The 22,794-nt window shown below is 42.1% G+C and overlaps 1 protein-coding gene across 4 annotated transcripts in view; it reads right to left on the bottom strand.

Moving 5' to 3' along the window:
* Positions 1-22,794, bottom strand: part of SYNE2 (spectrin repeat containing nuclear envelope protein 2) — a 175,739-nt gene that overhangs the window by 34,077 nt on the left and 118,868 nt on the right. For all 4 annotated transcript variants that reach the window (XM_039553082.1, XM_039553080.1, XM_039553081.1 and 1 more), the window contains exons 85-99: positions 21,298-21,474; positions 19,870-20,025; positions 18,307-18,456; positions 15,810-15,986; positions 14,493-14,626; positions 13,815-14,019; positions 11,705-11,884; positions 10,166-10,291; positions 9,499-9,653; positions 9,007-9,154; positions 7,790-7,884; positions 6,305-6,539; positions 4,718-4,912; positions 3,882-4,007; positions 1,780-1,935 (exon numbers count right to left, since the gene is read on the bottom strand). In XM_039553082.1, the coding sequence (XP_039409016.1) occupies positions 1,780-1,935; positions 3,882-4,007; positions 4,718-4,912; positions 6,305-6,539; positions 7,790-7,884; positions 9,007-9,154; positions 9,499-9,653; positions 10,166-10,291; positions 11,705-11,884; positions 13,815-14,019; positions 14,493-14,626; positions 15,810-15,986; positions 18,307-18,456; positions 19,870-20,025; positions 21,298-21,474 (2,415 nt within the window). The remainder of the gene's footprint in view (positions 1-1,779; positions 1,936-3,881; positions 4,008-4,717; positions 4,913-6,304; positions 6,540-7,789; positions 7,885-9,006; positions 9,155-9,498; positions 9,654-10,165; positions 10,292-11,704; positions 11,885-13,814; positions 14,020-14,492; positions 14,627-15,809; positions 15,987-18,306; positions 18,457-19,869; positions 20,026-21,297; positions 21,475-22,794) is intronic.

Here is a 22,794-nt window from a genome sequence, read left to right as displayed (position 1 = left end):
CCCAATGGGACGCTGGCTGGGATGAATGGTTAAATCTGTGACCTACATGCACCTTGCAAGGGAAGCTCTGTAAATGCTAATCCCTTGAGTGCATCTGCTCCCTCCTCGTGTCTGCCCCTGCCCAGTTGAGCACAGGCATCTGGCTGCCCCAGGGCCGTGGCCGTGACAGCTGCAGCCGCTCCTGCTCTTTCACCTCCCTGCATTTATTCTGCAGACTTTCCTCCACACAATACATCTTGACTCTGATTTGTTATCCAAAACGAAGCAGTCATGCCAACAACAGAGCTGATAAAGTCTGCTTTCCTACCCTGTTGTGAGCATTGGTGTGGGCTCTCCTGAGGCTCATTAGGGCTGTGCGAACATTTCAGGACCTCCCTCCACTGCAGCACTGAACAGATTCTTCCCACTACAGATTTTGTCAGCCTAATACAGTCACATTACTGTCACCTCTGTCCTCCCACCAAGACAGACCTAACTAAACATTGTTCCCTCAGGAAATTAAAATGGAAATTTTGAATAAAATCTGAACTTAAATTACTACAGGAAATTACTACTTGGATAAACTGTAGTGGAGCTTATATAAAAAACAGCTTAATTTTCAGGGCTATTCAACACAGAGGGTACAGCAGGCTTCAGCAGCTCACCAAAAAAATGAAAAACAACTAAGTTCTCTCATTTATAGGCTTAACTACAGATTTCCACTAGGAAAATGGTTCAGGCATTTTCATTTAAAAAATAATGGCTTGTATTTCTCAGGAGGGGAGAGGATGTCTCTGGAATTTTATTCACAGTTCAGAAAAAATAACAGAGAAAACATTGGTTGTAGAACAACTGTCCAGTTTAAGGCAAAGAGATGAAATTCTTCTTTCTCATTGCAATGCAAGAAAAAAATTAACCCAAATAACTATTTCATCACAACACAGTTTGTGAAAGAAGCACAGCTGTTCATTACTCTGACAACATCCCTACCAAGACTGCTTTACCTCTGCCTGTGTAAGGGTTAGAAAGAAAATACTAACTGGCTTCAATACTTCTTTACAAACTGTAAAATAAAAGCTATTTACTTGTGAGTAAAGAGAGGCAAGAGTTTTTGGCTTGCTGGTGTGCAGAGCCCCCCAGAGTAACTTAAGACCCAGTAAACTCTTCCAATCCTGTTAAGAGGGCAAAGTAAACACACATTCAAACTGCATAATAACCTAATGAATCAAGTCCATGTGACTTTGCTGTAAATGTTCCCCAGCAATTTGACACGCAACACTAAATTAAATGTAATACAGCAACAAGCCACAAAGAATGTAAATGTTTCACAGCATTTTACTGCTACAAAAAAGACAAGTTCTCAATGTGTTTAAATGCTGACAAAAGAGTCAGCATTTAAACACATTTAAGTTTTCTTTCTGCTGGCATTTTAACTTCCCTCTTCCTTTGCCTGCTCCATGCCCTCTGGCAATTCCTGTGCTCATCCCTCCCCCCAGCCCTCCCTCCCTCCGGCAGCCCGGAACAAAGGCACCTATTCCAGTAAACAGCTGCATCTGGGCTCTGTGCAGTTCCACACTCCCTTCTTACAAAGGGTTTGCAACAAAACCCTCAGCAGCCAGTCCAGGACACAAAGGGTGAGCTCCATCCTGAGTCAGCTGCGCCAGGAGCAGTCCCACTCCCACCCAGAACGGCCAAAGTGAGCAGAGCCCAGGAGAGCCCCTGTGCTGACTCGCTCCCCCTTCCCTGCCAGGCCCCATGGATATCATCCCGCTACAAACCCCCGAGGAGGCGAAGACTTACCCGCAAGCAGAGCTCTTCCCACTGCCTGTGCAAATGTTCCACTTGCTCCTTGAGCACCATCATGTCCTCGGTGAGGATGAGGTGCGCCAGCTCCACCTTCATGGCCTGCAGCTCCTTCATGTCGTGGGCCCAGTCTGCCAGCGACTGCTCCAGCTCCTGCATGGAAACGCACCCGGCACAAGCCTTGGCACTAAGCTCCTCGGCTTTCCAAACCTGCTCGCTAATCCCCTGCCTGGCCTGTGGGGGAGGAGAGCAGGGAATGTGCAGCCGCCTGTGCCGTGCTCTCCAGTGGGGCTGGGCTGGCCAGGGTCCCCGGGAGACCACTGGAACCCCACTGCACCCCCACCAGAACCCACTGGAGCCCACTGGAACCCATGGCAGTGCCCCAGCTGATCTACTGGTACCATCACTGCATCCCAAAGTGCCAGAACGCAACTTGGCCCCCGCAGCTCCCCATGCTCCAGGGCAGTGTTTGGGGTCTCACACCCAGGCTGGCACATGCCTGCTTCTTCAGGGTTTCCTTCTTTCCTGTTATAATTATTTTGGACAAGTTGCTTTCCACCTGCATTTGCTCCAGTTACAGGTTATTTTTCTAAACACAGAAAGAAATGAAATCAGTTCCCTTCTCTAGTGAATGATTTCATAGGCACTTCCTCAGATTTGTCAGGAATGTGGAGCTTTTAAACTGCTTGTTCACAGAAAACAGGCTCTATTTTCTGCTTTGCTCCCCCAGCTCCCCTTTCTCTTTATTGTGAGTTACATATTTTTCTTAACACTGTTATAATTGTCACCAAAAAGGCAGAGGTACCACTGCGTGCAGCTAGGGAATATGACACTCTACATACAAGGTCCTAGGTCCCATTCTGCAAAATGCTGGGAAGGGTCACTGGTTCATCAAACAAAAAAAAAAAACCTTCTAGAGAGAATAATAAGTTTGTCTTATTTTTAAAGGGAAAAAAACCTGTGAGTGTTTGTGTCAGAAGTGTGCTGGGTCTAAGCCCTGTGGGATTTTCACAGTTCTTGGACCCAGCTTCAACACTAGAGGAAAAAACCAAACAAACCTTACTAAAATTTACCTGAGATCACAGTACTCCTACACATGTACACACATGAAGTTATATCTCCTAACAAGGGACAAATCCCTGCATTAACAGACCTATCTATGCAATTTCATGGGACTTTGCTAGCCTCATATAAGGTCCAGGACTGAAAGAAAAATAGCTTTATTCCATATAGAAGTGAAAAGCAGGGAGAGGAAAGGAGGTCCCTTCTCTCCCATGCCATTTTAGTCCTTTATTGTACTATGACACCTGCTAGCAGCACTTGCACTGGTACTGTCTGACCCTGATGCCTCTACAGCTGAATTTCTCTTGCTGGGATAAGAGGCAGAAGCTGTGTGCTCCCATCTCACAAATAATTCAGGGCTACAGCAAGGCTGCTGCTGTGGGAAAGGCAGCCAGCACTCACAAAGCAGATTTCAGACAGCTGATAATGAGTTCAAAGCCTTGGCTTGTTAATAAGCTTATTTGTTCCCACTACATAGGTCAACAATTCACTTCATAAAAGGATGATGAAAGACTGACCACTCCAGACAAAATGTCTCCTATCCCTTGGAAATGGTTTTCTTGCCATTTAATTTTCATGGTGCACTATGGGCTGCAAGGAATTTTGCCACTCCCTTACTCTTAATTTTCCTTCTCTTTAATTATTCCCAGATCCTGCAGGTATGTATGGTGCTTTGCAGAATTACAAGGTCTCTTGCCTGAGGAACTCCATGTGCAAAATGGACTGGGAAACAAAAAGGGAGATTCAGTCATAGGGATAGCAGCCAACTGAGCTGAGAGAAGGGAGCTTTTTCCCTTTTGTTTGAGAAACTACTTATTTTATAAATTCAGATTGTAAAAGGAACAGAAGCAGGAAAAAAAATCCAAACACTACTACTACTCATAATCTTCTCGGCCAGCTGGATTTCGGAGATTAACAGCAATCAGGATGGTGTAAAGGAGAGAAATTCAGTGTGACTGAAGAGCAGGTAAGAGGGAAAACTGATTTTACAGGGATGAGGTGTTGTGCAAATTTAAATACAATATGGCTGTTCATACCTTAGTATGTTCCTTGGCTTTGTGGAGCTCTTCATGTTCAACAGGGAGTGGATCTTTTACTTTCTCCTTTAGCGCTTGCAATCTGCTTTCCAGTTCCTTGGTTTGCTTTTCAAAGCGGTCACAAGTCTGGTCAAGGAGACCCAAGGAAGTATAAAAGGTGAGGACATACCAAACCACATGGATATGTAACAAAATAGCATCTTCAACCCACTGAAATAATCAATCATGTGCTCTAGTTTTTTGAATTTTTTTTCTGATACATAGTGCCACCCACAAGGATATGGTGCTTGGCTTAACAGAACTTCAAGCCTCTCCTGTTTAAGGCTTGCCTGAGAGAGCATTTCTGCTCATTTTGTTTTGTTCAACCCGAGAGGCTTTAAGCATGGGTTTTGCACTGGGGGTTTTATCACCGACAGTATTTTGAGACACACCTAATGTACTACTTAGCCATGAAAGCCAATTCAATGCTCTAACAAAATAAATATGACTAGCCCTTCTGTTTACATGTTCAGCAACGTGAGGAGGAACAAATCACATTAACTCTAAGCTAAATTTTAGCTTCACAGCCCAAAGCAGGCATGAGCTCCAGGCCATGGGGAGCATGAGAACAATCAAAGCAGGAACATCCAAAGTTCCAAGAAATGGAAACCAACTCAATTTGCTTTGGAGAATCAGGGGACCACAGTTTTAGCTTCCCACAAGCCCTGATGACACATGACAGGCACTTCCCTCAGAGTGCTCCCGCAGCGAGCAGCAGCTCAGCCCTGGAGATGGTAGGACAGGGAAGCTCTTGAGACCCAATGCCAGAGCAGCAGGTGGGGGGGGGCATCATCTACCTGTAGGGTGCCACTGAACTGCATCTTCTTCTTCTCCAGCAGGGCCTGGGTTTTCCCCCAGCGCTGCTGTAACTGGCTGAGCTCCTCCTGGAGAGCAGCGCTGGTCTCGGGATCGGAGACTGTGCGCAGCTTCTCCCCGACATCGATGACCAAGGTGTACATGGCTTGCCACCTCTGAAGGATCACTGCCTTACTCTTGAAAAGACAAAAAAAAAATTAACTTTCTAAGTGGTTCTTAGAAAGTTACAGAAGTGCTTTACCAGTATTTCACTTGGGAAGATTACTCACAAGATGCTACTTTGTTAACATTCATGGAAGAGAAAATCAATAGATCTTCTCCTACCTGCTTCTTTGATTTCAGAAAAATCGTATTTTCTCTGCTATTTTGATTTATAAAACTCTACAATACCATTTCCCAGACTGAATCTATATGGTAAAATATGGCAGCAGTCAAAAAAAGATGGAAATTCAGTTGTATGAGTTACTCAGAACAAAAAATACAATCTCAGTTCTGTGAGCAACTCTAGCATCGACATCTTAGGCTAATTTTTTCAGAGACAACAGCTCTGTTAATCATTACATACTCCAAGTGAAGTAAGCCATCAATAATAATTTGTCCATAACAAATTGATCTCTAACACAAGGAGATATAATCAGAGCTTCTTTCTGTAGAACAGCAGCAGGAGGAAAATGGCAATTTGGAGTAGGAGGGAGAAGACTTTTTGGCTTTTCTCCCTAAGGAAAAGCATAAGCACCAAGTTGTAAAATCTTCTAAAAATCACCTTTACACAGCAGGTAGAAATAAAGATGAAATAAATAGGGCAAGCACCAAATGGAATACTGGTAATATGTTAATCCATCAACACTAGGTATGTGGGTACACAGTATAAATCTTGGACTGTGAAAATGGCATTCAATAATATGATTTTAAAAGAAACCATCAAGTTCACTGCTTGTTTCTACCTTCCTATAAAACAAAGAGGTGCACAGTTAAATGGAAGACCGAAATATCCAAAATTAACAAAGGAAAATATTTTTTTCCACTGCATGTAGAATGCAGAACTTACTGTCCTGAAAACTGCTGACCAGGTCTGTGTATCCTGGAGTGAACAGACTCCCTTGCAAGTGTTTTATCCTTTATTTCTGGCATCTCCTGCCCATCCCTGCACACACAGGACCTATATGGCCTGTCTTACCACATAAGTACCTTCCTCCAGGCAAACTAAAAGGCCTGAATTCAGCAGTAATGTCAGTAAGATGCACACAGACCTCGGAGTTACCTGCTGGCTAGGGTGTCTGTGTCATCTTCTGGCACCCTGAATTTCCATTTTCATATCCATAAGATTTTTAAAGCACGCAAGGCTACTAAATGGCAATGCTGATCAAGCAGTTCTTGCGTATAATGAGCCTTTTGCAATGTCACTGTTTTGTTATCTGTGCTCAGCTTTAAGAAAAAAGTGTCAGCAACCATTTTTTCCCCAAGAAAGTGTGCTATTTTAAAGCTTTTTACCTTCCTGGACAGAAGCTGTTTCAGTCTGAGAGAAAAAAACCCACATATTTTAGATTTATAAGAAATAAACACTGTACCTTGAAATCGTGAATTACATTTCTAAGCTGGTAAAGGCTGTAACAGTCCTGGCTCTTCACAGCTGCAAGGAAGCTGTTTGTGTCATCCAGGAACCTGTTGAGGCTCTGCAGGGAACTCCTGAAGAGCTGCCACTGGCTCACAAGTCCATCGATATCTTTCTTCCTCTGCTGAACCATCCGGATAACATTCTGCCACTGCTCTTTCAGCAACGTGAGCTTGGAAATAAACTCTGTCCTGAAAATTACAAGGGCTGTTAATTAATTTTGATCTCAAGGCTGCATATTACAGTAATTGTGATGGCTCTCCATTTGCAAAGTTGTTTTCCAATTATAATACCCAGCAATGCAAGGAAGCTCTTTGCAGCTGTAAGCTCAGCCCTGCTCTCTGTATTCTATCTTTTAAGCAATCCAAACAACATTTTACGTGATACAAAAAAGGGTAAGGCAGGTCAATCTTGCAACTGTGGTACAGTAACATACACAGTACAGCAATCAGACACAATATGCACTAAACACTTCTCTGAAGAACAAAAAGGTCAATGCAAGTGAGACAAGGTCACTGATTACGCTGCAAAATTGATCTGCACAATGGAAAACTGTGTATTTATTGAACCCATTTAAGTAGTTATTTTGTTGTCTTTTACAACATGGTCAGATGATACAGCAGATCTGGCTAGTTGATTAAGGCAAACCCATCCTTCTCTGCAGGAGGCCATGGTCCCAGATTCACTCTTATACAAACCCCTGCCTTTGTGGGGGTAGTTCCAAGCCAAAAATCCAGCAGAGCAGCTTAGTTTAGCCCTACCCTCCCTGGCAGTTTTAAGCCAAGCTATGGATTTCATACTGCCATGTCTGAGGGGAGCACACACACTGTCCTGCCAAGTCTCTGGAAGCAGCCAGCTCTGGCAGGGAGGAGAATGTGTTCACCCCAAACACCTGACCCTCTGCTCACAAACATTACCTGCTGTTTCTCACGCTACATTGTTTAAGAGGAAAGTGTAAGATCATACTGATAAAAAACAGGTTTAGGCACCATATGTTTTGGGTTTCATGGCCAGTGGCTCAATGCCCTGCCACGTGTGCCAAGGGCAATGTGGAAAGTCCACACCTCTGCACTCTGAGAAGCAGAGAGGTCCAGGAAGAGGGAAAGGATCCTTCATATGCAGCATCCTCATTATGCTCTGTGGGAAGGCAGCTTCTCAACCACAGGTACACAACAAAAGACTCCTGGTCAGGAGCAATTATTTTTGTTTTCAGCCCAGCCAGGTACAATCCCAAATGCAGTCTGGCCAGGGCACCTATGTTTCTCTCTCACTACACCTCCTCATGCTTTTGCAAAATATGGCAGGTGGTCATTTAAAGAGTGAACTCAGCCAAGAATTCGGGTTTATGTCCTTGTAAGAGCAAAGATTCAATTCTGATTCCAAGGAAGACAACATATTCACTGAACTACCAAGATCTTAAGGAGAAAATCAAATAAAGTACCTTTTCTCTCCTTCTCCTGATTCCAAGGAGAGTAGAACTTTTTCTATGATAGAATTAAATGTCTGCTGATTTATGGAAATCTCAGTCTGCAGTATCTGAAAATACCAAGAGAACAAGTTTTAACTATTCAGTGAACAACTTTTGCTGATGAAAGCTGCTTCTGTTCCTCTAAAGTGACAGCATTTATTTAATTGTAAATGCTGAAAATTCTATTACTTTCCATTGCTAGTGCCAAATGCACCCTGGGAGTCCACACTTTTTGAATACCAGAAGGAATTAGCACATATGTGATAGCAGAACCCACCATGAGCTGGATGAGACAGATCTGAAACCTGAAGTTTTTTGACTCATTAATGAGAAATTCAATCTAGACAGAAGTCTTTAGAAAACATAAAAAGGCCACCATCTAAGGGTGAATTTACTCTTTATCACAATGAGCAACAGTTCATTCTATATGCTGTTTCATTACAATGAATGAATTGATTTGGAGAGGTCTAAGTAAAAAGAAAATAACTTTTTGTGGGCCCTAATGAACATCACTAACGTGCAGGGACTAAACACCCTGTGGGAATAGCCTCAGTACTTTGGGTAGTGTGAAGCTGTGGTTCATGGAATGAGGTTCACCTCAACAGCTCGTGATGTTTTAGCATTTACCAAATAATTTTTCTTTTCTGTGTTTTGGTTATTTTTCCATTGCTAGCGTGCACTGTACCACCTCCTCTGAACGAATGTGAAGCACTGTCTCTTTAAAACAAACAGCAAGTGTTTGGGAAAATGCCAGCAAAGACAGATTTCCACCAAAATCTAGTACCTGGTCAAACCAGAAATTTGCTGCAAAAGCACTATTTTAAATGCATTTCTTCCAGAAACTGTTAAGATTGCTGCCAGGTCTCCAGCAAACTATCCAGTTAGTTGCCACAGGCTCCAGTGCTCTGGGACAGGCAGAGAAATACACCTCAGGGCTGGAGAAATTTAGGACTACCATGACACAACACTTGAAGATCTCTCCTGAAGGTCTGATCCCTGAAAAAAGGGATCTGTCCATTTTGGAAAAGGATTTTCATGTTTCAGAGTTTTACTCTTAATAGGCATTTCAAGAGTGAAATGCTCTGTAAAATCCTGCCCAGATCTAATTTCAAAATGCAGAGCATTTTCTAGTGATTTCCCCCTGCCTTCATCATTCAAGATGCTGCTTCCATTTTTAGAGTTAGCTTTACCTCATATACTCTCTGTTGCTCTTGCAGTTCTTCAAACCGTCCTGGAATATCAGTTTTTAAGGCTTCTTTCATTTTTTCTAGGAATTTCATCCACTTCTCACATTTCTGAAAGAATTTCTTCTCATCATTTTGAGTTCCCTCAAGCATACTGTAAAACAAAACAAATAACCAGAAACTGTTGTGATGATTGTTTTTCTGGGTATGTTTACAGATGGTCTAATGTGGTAGTTAATAACATTAACATAGTGGGAGGTTTCACTTGGCACTTTGCTCCCTTTTTTCCCTATGAACATCCAGGTTCTTGCTTCAAGTGACTTGGAATACAAATAGCCACTGAAAAATCAAGTAAACTGAAAGGGCAGAATTCCACCTGGCAAGCCCCTGAGAAAGCTGAGAACAGACTGCAAGACTTCCAGTACTTTAACTTGGTTTTCAGTTTTCTCACAGAAAAGGAAATTATTACTAGTGATTTCTTTTGTTTGCCTTTCAGACCTGCAACATTCCAGAGCAGCTGCTGTTTTCTGACTCCACTGCCGAGTCAGGTTCTGCATTTTCTTCATGGTGAAGTCACTGAGTGGCAGCTTTATGCTTGCTTCATTCAAACTCTCTATGCTTGGAGAAAGTGCAGCAAGCTCCAGTGTCTGATTCTGGAAGTAAAGAAAAAATAAATTATTGCAAAAAAATACTGCCTTTCTTTCATGTCAGAGAAATATAGAAGCTTTTTCTCCAAAACACTAACATGAAAATCCCCAACATTCCTGTGTTAACTTCAAAAAAACACAGGAAACAGAAAAGTTGTCATTCTTTTACACAAGGCTCACTTTTCCAACAGTACTGAACAGATACTCAAGACCTGGTACTTCCAGATTTACTTTGTTCCCTAAATTAAGGGAAACAGGGTAGCTCCAGAGCAAAGCTGGGGAAAAAGATCTCCCATCACCCCCAAATCTGGGTGATTTTCCTCCCTTCCATGCAGGCATTTGGCCTGCAATGCAGATCTAGAGTTTCTAAACTTTTAAATCATTGCTTTTTGTGTTTTGGCTGAATAATAGTTACTCTGATGGAAGTGCTGCAAGTGTGACATTCAGGACACAAAGAGCACCTTGTAGTGGGGCAAGAGCTGAGTAGTATCTTTTTGTATTTGGGAATGCAAACATACCATGAGCAATTCTGAATTGTCTCCTTCCTCTAGACAGAGACTATCAAAAGTGTCTGTGCAATTCTTGACACGACCCTCCAGTGTTTCAAGGCAGTTGTTGAAATCCTCCAGTTGTAGAAGATTGAACTGGGGTGAATATTGAAAATGTATGTTAATTATTATTTAATACACTTATTCAGTATAAGAAAAGGAGCAACAGGCAGTATTATCAGGAAAACAAACAGATGTTAAACCTAAATTCCAATGTATTTCTAACTCTCTATTGAACCTTTTTCCATTTTTCAACTGGACAGGGGAAAATTTAACCCAAAGGAGAGAGCAAGAAACAGAATCTCAAAATCCTGAGACAATTGTCTGAAAGGAATAGGGGTTTGTGATACCTTTTGTGGCTTTGTGCTGTTTAGCTTATTGTGGAATTGGAAAGTCAAAACTCAGCTATCAGAGGGGAGAAACTTGTGAAAATGAGCTTCCTTTGAAGTACACACAAGGCCTGCTCCCATGTCCCCACACAGCCAAGGCTGTGCAGCTTACATGAGCTCTGTGGAGAAATCAGTAGGGCTGGAATGCAACTTTCCTTTAGCAGAACAGCACTGGGAAAGCTTTTTCTTTCTTTCCAGAATTAAACTCCACATCTCTGAGAACTCTTACACAACAAAAGTTTTACAAGGGATGAATGGCAAAAGCTGGTGTGTGGAGAGAGATTACTGTGGTAATACTACAGGGTTACACCAGAGAAAATGACTACCCAGAAATGCATTTTCTCATGCAGCGTGAAGCTCACAGGGAATATGAGAAACCTGTTATCTTCACAAAGATTTCTGGCTTCCAGCCCTTAACTCTGCTGGTGGATGAAGTCACAAAATAGAGCTGGCTTCAAATTTCTTGATGAATTTGGGTTTACTTTAAAATAGAATAATTCATTGAAACCAGACTTTTTCCATAGGAACAGACTAATTCTACACCAGTAAATGTTCAGCAGTACATTTGCTTGGAAGTTTTCTCAGGAATACCTGTGCAGAGGAGAAGTCAATTCTTCACTCCTCTGAGCAGGGCTCCTGGATCCAGGTCTCTCCCCACTTGGCCTGAACAGGAATGTGAATCTGGTCCTCAGAATTACATCAAATGCCACAGTTTTCTGTTTGGTTTTAGGTTCACTACATGCACTCTTACCAAGGAAAACTGAAGGCCATATGTTTTGTTCAAGGCAGAGCTGAGAAAGTTTACAACTTACTTCAGTGTTAAAAAAATATAAATACTTTTCCTAATCTTTAATCATCTGAGGGTCCTGGGGATAATAGGCCCACTTACAAAGGCTGTTAAGAGCAACACAAGCAGGTAAGGGTGAAATCCTTCACCTGTCACTCTGGCTTCATGTATTATTTCTTTATATAGTTGATCATCCTGCTGAGTTTTATTTAATTGAAATTTCAATTCAAGAACTTTACTGTTCTGATGAACTATGTGGCTCACACAGGGCTCTAGTGAAGAAGCTACCCCACACTGACAGCTAATTTAATATTAAAAAAAAACCAAACAAACCTGAAGTTCATCCAACTTCCTCTGCAACATCTTTTCCAAATAGGTTGCTCTCTGGAATGGCTGCAGCTTCTCCATCAGAATGGCTTCAGCAGCTGTGCCAGCCTGCTGTTTTATCCTGTCAGCCTGCAAATAAATCTGGGTTCGGCATCCTGCTATGTTTTGAAGGCCACGCTGTAAATTCTGATGAGAGAAGGGGAAAGGAAAAAAAAAAGTCAGTAAATGAATCAGATCATCATTCATGTGCCACTTTCATTTGATATCTTTTGTTGCTGTAACTAAACTCTTTTTGTTGATCCCATCTGGGAGCCAAACTCAGCTATGGTGAAAGCTTCAGTCTTTTACTTGGAGGACAATGGGAATTGCATCCACTGAGTGCAGTGCTGGGAAAGGCACAGTTCAAAGTTCAATGGAACACCAGTGACTTCAGGCAGTGGGATACTACTGCTCCACAGGAAATGAGGGAGGGAAATCAGAATATCCCTCTCTACAAGACGTGTGTACACTAGCAGATGGAGGAACTGGCCCATGCTGCAAACGAGGAATGCTATTTAGTTACAAACATACCAGTACTTTGGATCCCTTAGTGACTGAGGACTATGGGTTTGGTTTTATTTTTTCCTCTTTACTAAGAAAGATGCTAAAAACTTATACTCTAAAGGCAGTACAAGAACAATTTTAGACTCATTCAATGTACTTGATTTTTTTTCTTTTTTTTGACAAGTGAAATTTACTTCTAGCCATGAAACCCCCTGAAATGAAGCCACTATGTACTGTCTTTTCTGAGACTAATGAGCTGTCTTCTGATCAATAGCAAAGAGCACACACATTTCTCTAAAAAGCAAAATGGCTCTTGCTTCTCGACCCCTTTGTTTGAAAGGATCATGTTATAAAATACCATTCCAGCTGTTTAATAACCCATTTGGATTTCTTATTCTCTATATAGGACTTTATTTTTATTTTTTGTGGTGACAAAAATCTATAAAACCATAATCTTTCCTGATATATAAAGAGGAAAAGATTAGAGGGATTAAAATACAATTTTGTAATGCACATGTATATTCAAAGACACATAACTCATATACCATTTCGCTGCTCTCCATTCTTTTAACTCACCCCTTAAAAAAACCCACAAGAAATTCCATGTGTTCTACCCACACACACCAGGACAGGATCTACAGTGCTAATGGCATTCAGGTGGCCATGCCTTCCTTAGTAGGTGTAACATTCTCCCCAAAAATTTCCAGAAAAGGAAATTCCTTTTTGCTGACATATTGGTGAATTTCTGTCACAGCCATTCGAAGAAAGTAAAAATGCTTTGGTCTAGGCTTTGCTGCTGTCAGATTTTTCTGACAAAGGAAGATATACATGAGTTCTCTTTCTTGTAATGTAAAGCTTCTTATTAGGCCACATGCAAAATGGAATACTCTGGACTTCTTCCAATCGTGGCTAGAGATTCATAAAGCAGGATGAATCACTGCTCTGTCCTAAGGATTATTATACTTCTTTATTGCAATCTGAAGAAACCAAAAATGTCAGAACCTAATGACAGCTTTGCTGCCTGAGAGAGTCCAATGTACCCTGTGGTCTCAACATGAGATCTCATTTGCCTAAAGTCAAAAGCATTTAGAATAATCTAATAAGCTCAGGAATCTGTGAACTCATCAGACCAGACCAAAACACAGTACCAAATCCAATTAAAAACATTTTGAAGGCTGTGGAGGACCTCAGGATTGTCCTGTGCTCAGGAAAACTGCTTTTTTTCCCCCAGCTATTGTTCTAGTAGATATTGTCCCTCCTCCCAAGCAATGCTCCATAAAGTAAATCGTTTTTCTTTCAGTGATTCCTTCTAACACAGGCCTGATTCTTTGGGTAGAGCAGAAAGGGGCAGGGATGGAATATGACTCCTTTCTGCTCTCTTCTCATCATATGCTAACTCTGGTTTGGCCTCAGGATCTGGTCAAAGTGTTCAAAGGAAATACAAAGGTGCCTATTCATGGAAGAAACCCACAGATTTTATCTTTTCCACTGACTGGACTGGTGGTGTTCTTTTGACTTGTTTCTCAAAAATAAATCTTGGTTTGTACTGGGCAGCAGAAACTTATTCATGTACCTTCATGTCCTGTATCCTCTGCTCCAGGGTTTCTATCATGTTCTCCTCTGGCACGGGAGCATCCAAGAGCTGAGCACACTGCTGGCTGTACTGCTGTAACTTGGCTGCTGTCTCAGTGCACAAAGCATCAAAGGGCTCCCAAAGCTGCAGAGCTGCCTGTGCTGCCCGCAGCTGATCTGTGATGTCTTCATTTACAGAGTTCCACCTGCCAAAATACCAAAAGATTAAGAGCATTTTCCTAGTAGGTTCTCCTCCAGAATATGATTTGTCATAGGATTCCTGTGGGAGTTGCTTTGCAGCCACACCCATGTTCCTGGAAAACCTGCTGCTATAGCACAGGGACTGTGCTACTGTGGGACCCATCAAACAAAAGGTATCCAGGTAAAAGGTCCAAGTTCCCCATCCCTGGAAGTGTTCAAGGATGGATGGGGCTTGGAGAAACCTGGTCTGGTGGAAGGTGTCCCTGCCCATGGCAGGGGGGTTGGAATGGGATGATCTTTAAGATCCCTTCCAACCCAAACCATTCCACGATTCTGTGATTTTACTCCTCACACAGGTGTTCTCAGACAGGTGAGTTGCATCAGTATAGATTTAAAAATCTGACAGATGTTCGAGTCCTGCCTCAAGAAGTTGGGTTTTTTAAATACTAATAACTGGGGTCTGTTTTTGCAGGCTTACCTAGTGTGTGCTTCTGTGCACTTCTGGTCAATAATCTCTGCAAAGGAGGGGGAGCAGTTCTTCTTCAGGTTACTGGCAGCAGCCTGGAGCTTGGCCCAACTTTCTTCACTGTTCTCTGATTCATCTTGAAGAGCCTGAAAATTGGATTGTTGCAATTAATTGTGGGAATAAAGGACCGACGTGTAACTTCCCCTATAGATTGGTAGGGACAGGGCAGCAATAATGCCATACTTCTGCAGCATGGATTAAAATGTTTGCGGAAAATGTAACACCTGTTCCTAAGAATTAGGAAGCTAAGAGAGGTGAAATGGTCCAAGTTAAAAAAAAAACAACACTCAGGAGACCTATTTTAAACTGAGATAATTTATTGGCTGTTAAAGAAAAAAAGCTCATTTAGCAAACCCACACCCTTGAATAAATGAATTTGCTAGAAACCAAAATGCTTTTATTTTAAGCCACTGTTTCTACTGGCAGTAAAGTTGGTTTGACACCTCCTGACTCAGCTGCATCTTCCCCCTCCTGATACAGGTAATTAATTACAGCATATCTGTGAACTGCTCCAGGTTCAAAGTAAACAGGGTGGTTGAAGGAAGGAGGTAAGAAGGTACCCAGTTCCTTTTAATTTATTACATGAGCCCAGGTGAGGGTGGAAAGCAATTGTGCAGGGTTTACTGCCAAGAGTCCCACACTCAGCATTCACAGCCTCAGTCTCTCCTGCCCCACTTCTGATATAACTCAAAAAAACCCTAAATCAGGCCTTATTTACAGGGAAACAGGGAGTGCTTGCACAGCCTTTCAACACTCATTTAAAGCCAGGTAAGGGGATTTTAGCCAGAGCTGTGAAATGTTCAGACTCAGGGCAAGCCTGACTGCCTACTCCAGATGCCCCACTTGGACTCTCTAACAGCCAAGCAGAGTAGCAGGATGATCCAGAGCATCTATGTCTGGCATTCTGACTCATTCAGAGGCTGTGCAGGAGACTCCAGCTCTCTGGAGGATGACAGAATAATTGAACTGGTGCTGGAGGAAGCAGAAATGCCAGGCTCAGCATCAATACAAGGTGCAAAGGAGTATGAGGACTTGGTGTGCTCTTTTCTTGAACCTTGGTATCTAAATTGCACTCATGCACTACATAAAATAAGAAGTCTAGAAGTACTCTTCAGTGCCTCTGGAGGTTAAAAAAAAATTAGTAATCCACTAACTTCAGTGTCATTATAATAAGGAAAAAGTTGCTCAGATAAATTTTTCTGGTTTTTTTTCAATGGAGTTTGTTTGCCTAAAGGCATAGAAGGAAGTACAGAAATAAGACAACTTTACCTGGAGAGTTTTGACCTGTTTTTTCAAAGCTTCCAATGAAGCTGCTTCCCCAGAAGGTTTGCACTGGTCTATGCAGTATGAATATCTTGTTGTCATCAAGCTGACTTCTGCATAAATTTCATCATATGCTGTCCACTGCTCCAGTATTGACTGCATTGAGGCCTTTAGCTGTGTAACCTGCAGACAAACCATTTTTATTAATATTTCTTGGGTAGTCCTGACATATAAATCACCTTTAAATTGACTTAAAAATCCAAACTCAATGCTCAATCCATGACAATCCGCAAGAATTTGCCAAGTTGGAGTATTTTCCTACTTGGTAAGAAATTGTGCAGGCTTCAAACAAAGCAGTACACCATATCTAGAGTGAAGTGTAAGAATTTGATGGAAATTAAAATTTCACTGGAGTTCAAGGTAGCACTATTCTGTCAGCCACAACACCAGAACACCCCAGGAAGTACTGAAATAATGAACTGCTTATTCCTTCCTGCCAAAATCAACCTGAAGTGGGAAGAAGTTGAGAGCCTTAATCTTCTTAGGAAGCAGATAGTTTGATCCAGAGATCAAGTTTCCTTTCAAGGACAATTTGAACAGAAATTGGTTTGAATGGAAGAAGACACTACCACAATACTCTGAGAGCTGTCATCCCTCTTATGCCATTGTGCTCTAATAATGCAGGCCCCCCTGGATCCCAGGCTAGCAACTTCAGGATTCTCATACAAAATTAAATGATGGATATCCCCTGTATTTTCTGTCTCTTTCATTATTACAGTTGTCTAATCTATGTGGGGCAGGCATGGCTTCCCTTTGCCACAGACTCCTAGACACTGAAAACACAAAACTGTCCTTGTTCAGCCATTTTTATCCTTCTGTTTCAGGGAAGTACATAAGGCATGTCCTGGGTTAGACAAAACATTCATCTAGTTCAGTACCTATTTTCAGTCATGCTTGGAAAAAAAGCATGAAAACCAGGCAGACAAACAACCATGTCTCCACGAGACCTGAAAAAAGCCAGATGCCAGATTTCAGTTCTGGCTATGCAGCCACACAATGGAAGATGAAAAAATTTCCACACCATAGTTCACCCTAAACAGACTGCATAGATAATTTTATCCTAGTATCCTAGTTTCAAGCACACACAGGCTGGTGGATTAATCATCCCTATTCTCTTTTGAATCATGGTTATAGGTGGGAGGAATCTCTAATTGCTTTTTGTAGCCTGTAGCTAATTACTGCCCACACAAGGAAGATGGAAAGACATCATTCCCAGGAAATGTCTCTGGGCCACAGACTCACAGGCTTGAGCTCAACCTACAGACAATTTAATCAAGGTATTACATCTCCTTAGCCCTGTATTAGAAATCTCTGCCTGGCTCTGATGTGAGCAGTCACCCGTGGGAAGGAGTCTGCACTCGCTGTTTCACTGCACACACAGACAGCTCAGCTCCAAGAACATCCTGCAGTTTGCAAGTTTGGTAGTTAAGTCATAAAATTCCTAAAATTAACATGACCCATGGTGACTGTAAGAAGAAAAAAGCACCAGGCTGTCAATCCTGCCTATTTCTATCCCCAGCTAGACATCAGAAGGAAAAACTTCCATCTTGAACATAGACATAAATTTCCCTGCTTTCTTGGTAAGAAACAATCACATCCTTTCTGCTGAAACCTAAACCAAGAAGCAGCAGATCAAAACTGGATCCACACCTCCTGTGGAAGAGTTCAAGCAAAAGGTTTCAGGTTTCACAAAGTTCTGAGGAAAAAAGGCAAGGAATTTATAACAAAAAGTGCAAAGCAATCTTAACTAGAAACACAATCACTCCATCACGCATAATTCTCTACCGTATATGGCTATTTATTATCACAAATTTAAATCTATAAATGTACTCATTATTATCTCTCCTGCACCTATCAATTACATCCACATAAAAAAAAGATCAGCTCCAAGGATAAAGATATTATAACTATAAATACAAACTTCTGGGGAGTCAGTTTGCATGGGAAACCAATCTGCCAGACTCTCCTTGAAGCAACTGGAAACTACATAGGATCTGGAGATGGCAAAAGCCATCCCAGTGTGTGGATGAAAGAGTAACTGGGAGGTGGAAAAGCTGCAGTGAGAACAGGGCCAGAGGAGGCAGCTTCTACCAGTTGCACTACAGGGGAGAAAGAGCAGGGTGATCAAGTAAGAGAGTTTAAGGTCTCCATTTTCAGCCTGACAGAAAAATAGCAGTGCTATTTCTTTATTTTCTTAAACTGCAGATGGGGATCTGTTCCTCCTCCCTTTGTACTCAAACTGCTTCAAGATCAGACCAATTTTTATCTCCCAACTTTGGATATACATTAATTCACATTACAGTAAATTACCTTCTTAGGAAGGTAAAGAGTAAGGAATACCTTGCACTTTTTTTGTACCAGCTCCTGCCATCCTAGGAAGATTAATAACACCGGTGGTCAGAACATGTAGTGGAGGAAACCTGAACACAAGCAAGGCTTTTACCTGGTTTACAATGCTGTCCTTCATTTCACACAGCTCAGCTATCCTGAGAGACTGAGCTTCTGGGCTTTGTTCTGCACTACCATTCAAAGCCAGACCCTGTTTGAGCTCATCAAGAGTTTTGGATTTAGCTGTAAGTTGATTTTCTAGCTCCTAAATAATGGGAAAAAAAAAAGAAGATAAATAAGATCTTTTAATGAGACCATAGAAAAAAAACTTCTGTATGAAGAGCTTAGATAAACATTCCTTTTTTAAAACCAATTTTGCGTAATTCTTCAGTCAGGCAAGGGTTAAATGTGAACTGGTTTTGCAATGGGCAAGTCCCTGACATCCTAACAACTTCTAGAAAGTTATTTTCAGTTTGTCCCTTTACTCAGAGGGACTCCCATTGGAGAAATTCCAGTCAAATAAATTCCAGTGAAATCAAGTGAGAACAATCTCTAATGAATGGAGATACCTGGGAGAATAACTCCCTCCCCAACACGACCAGCAAGATTATCAGATAGTCTTGACGTGCTGGGGAAAGCTCAGCAGGGAGTTCGTCACAACGCGAGGAACTACCGATGTTATGGATACAATGATAACGGCCACAATGGGCCATGACATTTTCCTATAATGCTACACTTAAAGCCATGACCTTTTTTCACCTCTCACTGACCACCCCCAAAACATTTTCAAATTTGGACCTCATTTTTATTGACAAAATGAATTTTAATGAAACATTTTAGCCAACTGTATCCTAGCACTGTGTGTTGCTGTGAGCAGGTGAGTGTTTAGTCCAAGCTACCCTTGTGTCTTTTTTCCATTCTGGCCCCTCCACACATTTCAGAGACACAAGTAACTCAGTGTGTAACAGAGCACTCCAGACAATAAAAGCAGTCTACTACAAGAGAGAGATGTAACCATGGCAATGAAAGAACAAATATTCCACGTTAAAAAAATAGAGAGGGAACACTGTACTGAATGAAAACAGCAGACTGTCAGAGTAACAGGAACCAATTATTAGCTGGCTGCCACCTGTATTAATTGTGAGGGATCTGATGCCTAGAAAAACACAACAAAGCCCACCCAGATCCTTGAGGCTGCTGCAGACAGACTACACTACAATTTAGGGTACAAGTAGAGAGGGTTGCTGTTTCTCCAAATGGGACTGAGTAGTTTCCATGACACTTCCATCACAGAGCTCTTCAAACTAATGGGATTGATAGCTTCTGCCATGGCTGTGCTGAACTAAGAACTACTTCTCTTGAAGTATCTCAGAATACAATATTGCTACACAACAATATTGATGCACAACACTCCAAATACCATGAAGCAACAGCAGATGGATCTTCAATTGGTGAAAAAAAAAACCCACAGAATAGCCACTCATATTAAAAGTGGCTCTGACTCTTTATCACCTGAATGCAACATGATTTAATTAAAACAACATTGTAGAACTCTTCTGGGAAATGGCAACTTCCTTTACACTTCTTTCTGTTAAAATCTGTGCAGTTCCTTAGTCTGGATTCAGCAAAGTGTGCTAAATAGGGTTTTTACAATGGCATCACTGATGTAAGGCTTTACCTTGCAATCATCCAAGGTGTTCTGTGCAGAGATCAGACTCGCTGGGGTCCGTAAGGATCTCAATCGATCACTCTGAGCTTCCAGCCAGTTGCGCAGAGTCTGGGCTTTGTTCTCATTCTCAGTAATATCCTCCAAAATGTGCTCCAGGTCTTGTATCTGAAAGTCACAAAACTTACTTAAATCTATGGGTGGGCAGAAACAGGGCTTCGCCTTCCATGACAAAATTTGAGATTACAAAATCTACACTGAAAATACTCTTTAGAGAAAATATTTTGAAAGGAAAACCTAGAAAGTTTTGCAGACTCTTTAGGATCTGACCTTTTCCCTGGGAAGAAACAAGGCACTGTGTGTTCTGGAGCTGGGAGACATGACAAGTTGGGGGACCCTGGGCTACGTGGACAGATTCACATGGAGTCTGAAAATCTCATTCTCACTAAAACCCATCAACAAGGCTACTAAGATGAAGGGAACCTCAAGTCTCCTATCTTCAATCTCAGCCCTGTGGCTCCATTAAATCCTAGAGCGCAATTTCATGAAAATGGTTAGAGAGGATAACTTCTACCCTGAGGAAACTGAAATTTCATCATGAAAATTTTCAGCTGTGCTGGAAATGAAATTTCCACTTGAAAATATTTCTGGAAGAAAAGTTCACAGTCTTCTGTAGATAGAATGCAAGATGTCAGGCAGAGGTTGCAATCTCTGCACAGTTCACGTCTGTGTGCCTGCTTCTTTACTTGTGGGGTTGTCAGCGTTTCTTCGCGCTTGACAGGGTTTCTGAACTAAAAAATACTGGGAATTTTCCACCTGACCAGCAGTGCTTGTATCTGGATTCAGAGGGGGCAGCTTCTCCCAAAGCTGTATAAATTGAGACACAGAGATAAAAGAGGAATGTGTTGGTAGAGGGGATTCTAAGCTTCCCATCGTCTTTTCCATATCATGAGTCACACCAGCTTTTCTGGGCATTGGGGCACATAAGCAGCAGCATCTAATTCTGGATGCATGGATTATTTCTAGCCTCACTAGAATAGAATAATTCTGAGGCACTGCCTGAAACAGATTTTCTCCAGAGAAACAGATTACGTGCTGATAGGAAAATTCTGCATGTAGACTGACCTTCAAAGCACTTCATTGGGAAAGCACATTTAACAACTGTAGGAGGAGGACACCAACACAGAGTAACCCATTTCCAGTGACCCAGGAGGGCTGGAGCAGGGCTGGGAACTGACCCCTGCTACATCTTGTCCAGGAGGCTCATATGTGCCCATCTGAATGCAGCTGTCAACACTACTTACTTAGTAATCACTGTTTTCACAAATCCAACTGCTACAACAGGAAAACTGCTGGTAGCTTAATATATCCCTGATACAGAGCAGTGGCACAGGCAAGATCAGAGCTGTAAGAGAGAAAGCCATGGGAACTTAACCCAACCTTTCTGTTGAGGGATGCCTGCAGCCTGTGCCACCGCAGGTTCATCTCGCCCAGGCACTCAGCAAACTCTGTCCTTTCGTAGCGCTTGCTCTCCACGTCACAGGTGCTCATCTGCAGCAGGGACTGGTTAACAAAATCTACCATCCATTGCTTAAAGTTCATTTCCATCATGTATTCCTGCAGGGGGAAAAAAAGAGGAAGAACAAAAATGTAAACCAATCAGTTTTGAAGTTTCATTCTGATCGGTTCTGATGATGCTTCAGGGTGTGGCTATGGGACATTGATGACTTTCTTTGAACCATGACCTAAAATATTTTTCTGAAAGAGACCTGGCTGTAGGAATACTTCTCAAATTTTACTGTTTTGTATTTGTGTAGCCGTTGTCATCCACTGAAATTTCTGCAGAAAATCTCTATCATTACATGGGTAGTTCAAGGTAAAAACAGGCTAGTGATGGAGCAGGGAATAAAATCCAGGGGTACCAGACCCTGCCCTTAATCCATTGGACAAAACCATCACGTTGCCATGGGCCCAGATTAGGCTAAGACTAAGGTTTTGCCACACTCCTGAAACTCATAGGCAAATGCAGTAAGAAACTCTACTCCTGTTAACAAAATAGCTGGTATCAGAACAGAGTATCAGAATATCTGGGAGGAAAAGGTGTCCTCTAGCACCAGCCTCTCTTGCCCAGGGAGATGAGTGAGAAACTACACATATAAGGGAATGACTTTTTATTTCAGAGGGTATTAGGAGAAGAGAGTAGGAAAGGGCTCCTTATTTATCTAGTAGTGCCTGGGAAAGCCACAAGGGAATACCACAGTAGAGGTACTGAAGCCATAGCTGCTTCCCTCTAGGAATTTGTGACCCTCATCCCAGCTTTCTTCTCAGCACACACAACCACACTTGCTGACAAGTGCGAAAGATAAACCTACAAACTCACCTCTAAATATCCAAAGTGTTAAAAACAGCAACTCATCTACAGGTCCCAACTGCCAAATCCAAATGATACAGACCAAAATGTTATATATGTGCTATACCAAGGCACTTGGAAAGAAATGTTTGCATTTCTTATGTGCAGCACCAAAGTGCCTGTGAGCTGCAGCTGCAGACTGAGAACTGTCAGCCTGTGTGAGCCCCGAGCAGGGCTTGGCAGCTCTGCAGGGGCAGAGCAAAATATGGCTCTGTGGGGATTCACGCCCTGAGGTTGGGCTCCCTGGCATCTCTGGAGTACACAGCTTGAATCCTTCCTGTGGCTGGAGCAATCAGCCTCTGCCACTGGTGCTCTGACATCTGAACAGCACCAGGAGTCTGCTGCAGCCTCTCTCTCTGCAGGATGTTCATCTTGTCCCTCTTTCCTAGCAGGTTATTTCTTTTGATGACACATAGTATTCAAACCCCCTGTTCTCTAGTTAAATGGATTCTGGTTATGGAGCTCCATTAGGAGGTATTCCTTGTTAAAAAGATAGACTAGAACACAGCACAAACACGGTCTGTCTT

This window comes from Corvus cornix, chromosome 5 (assembly GCF_000738735.6).
Source record: "Corvus cornix cornix isolate S_Up_H32 chromosome 5, ASM73873v5, whole genome shotgun sequence".
NCBI lineage: Eukaryota > Metazoa > Chordata > Aves > Passeriformes > Corvidae > Corvus > Corvus cornix.
This window is presented reverse-complemented; position numbering and strand designations above follow the sequence as displayed.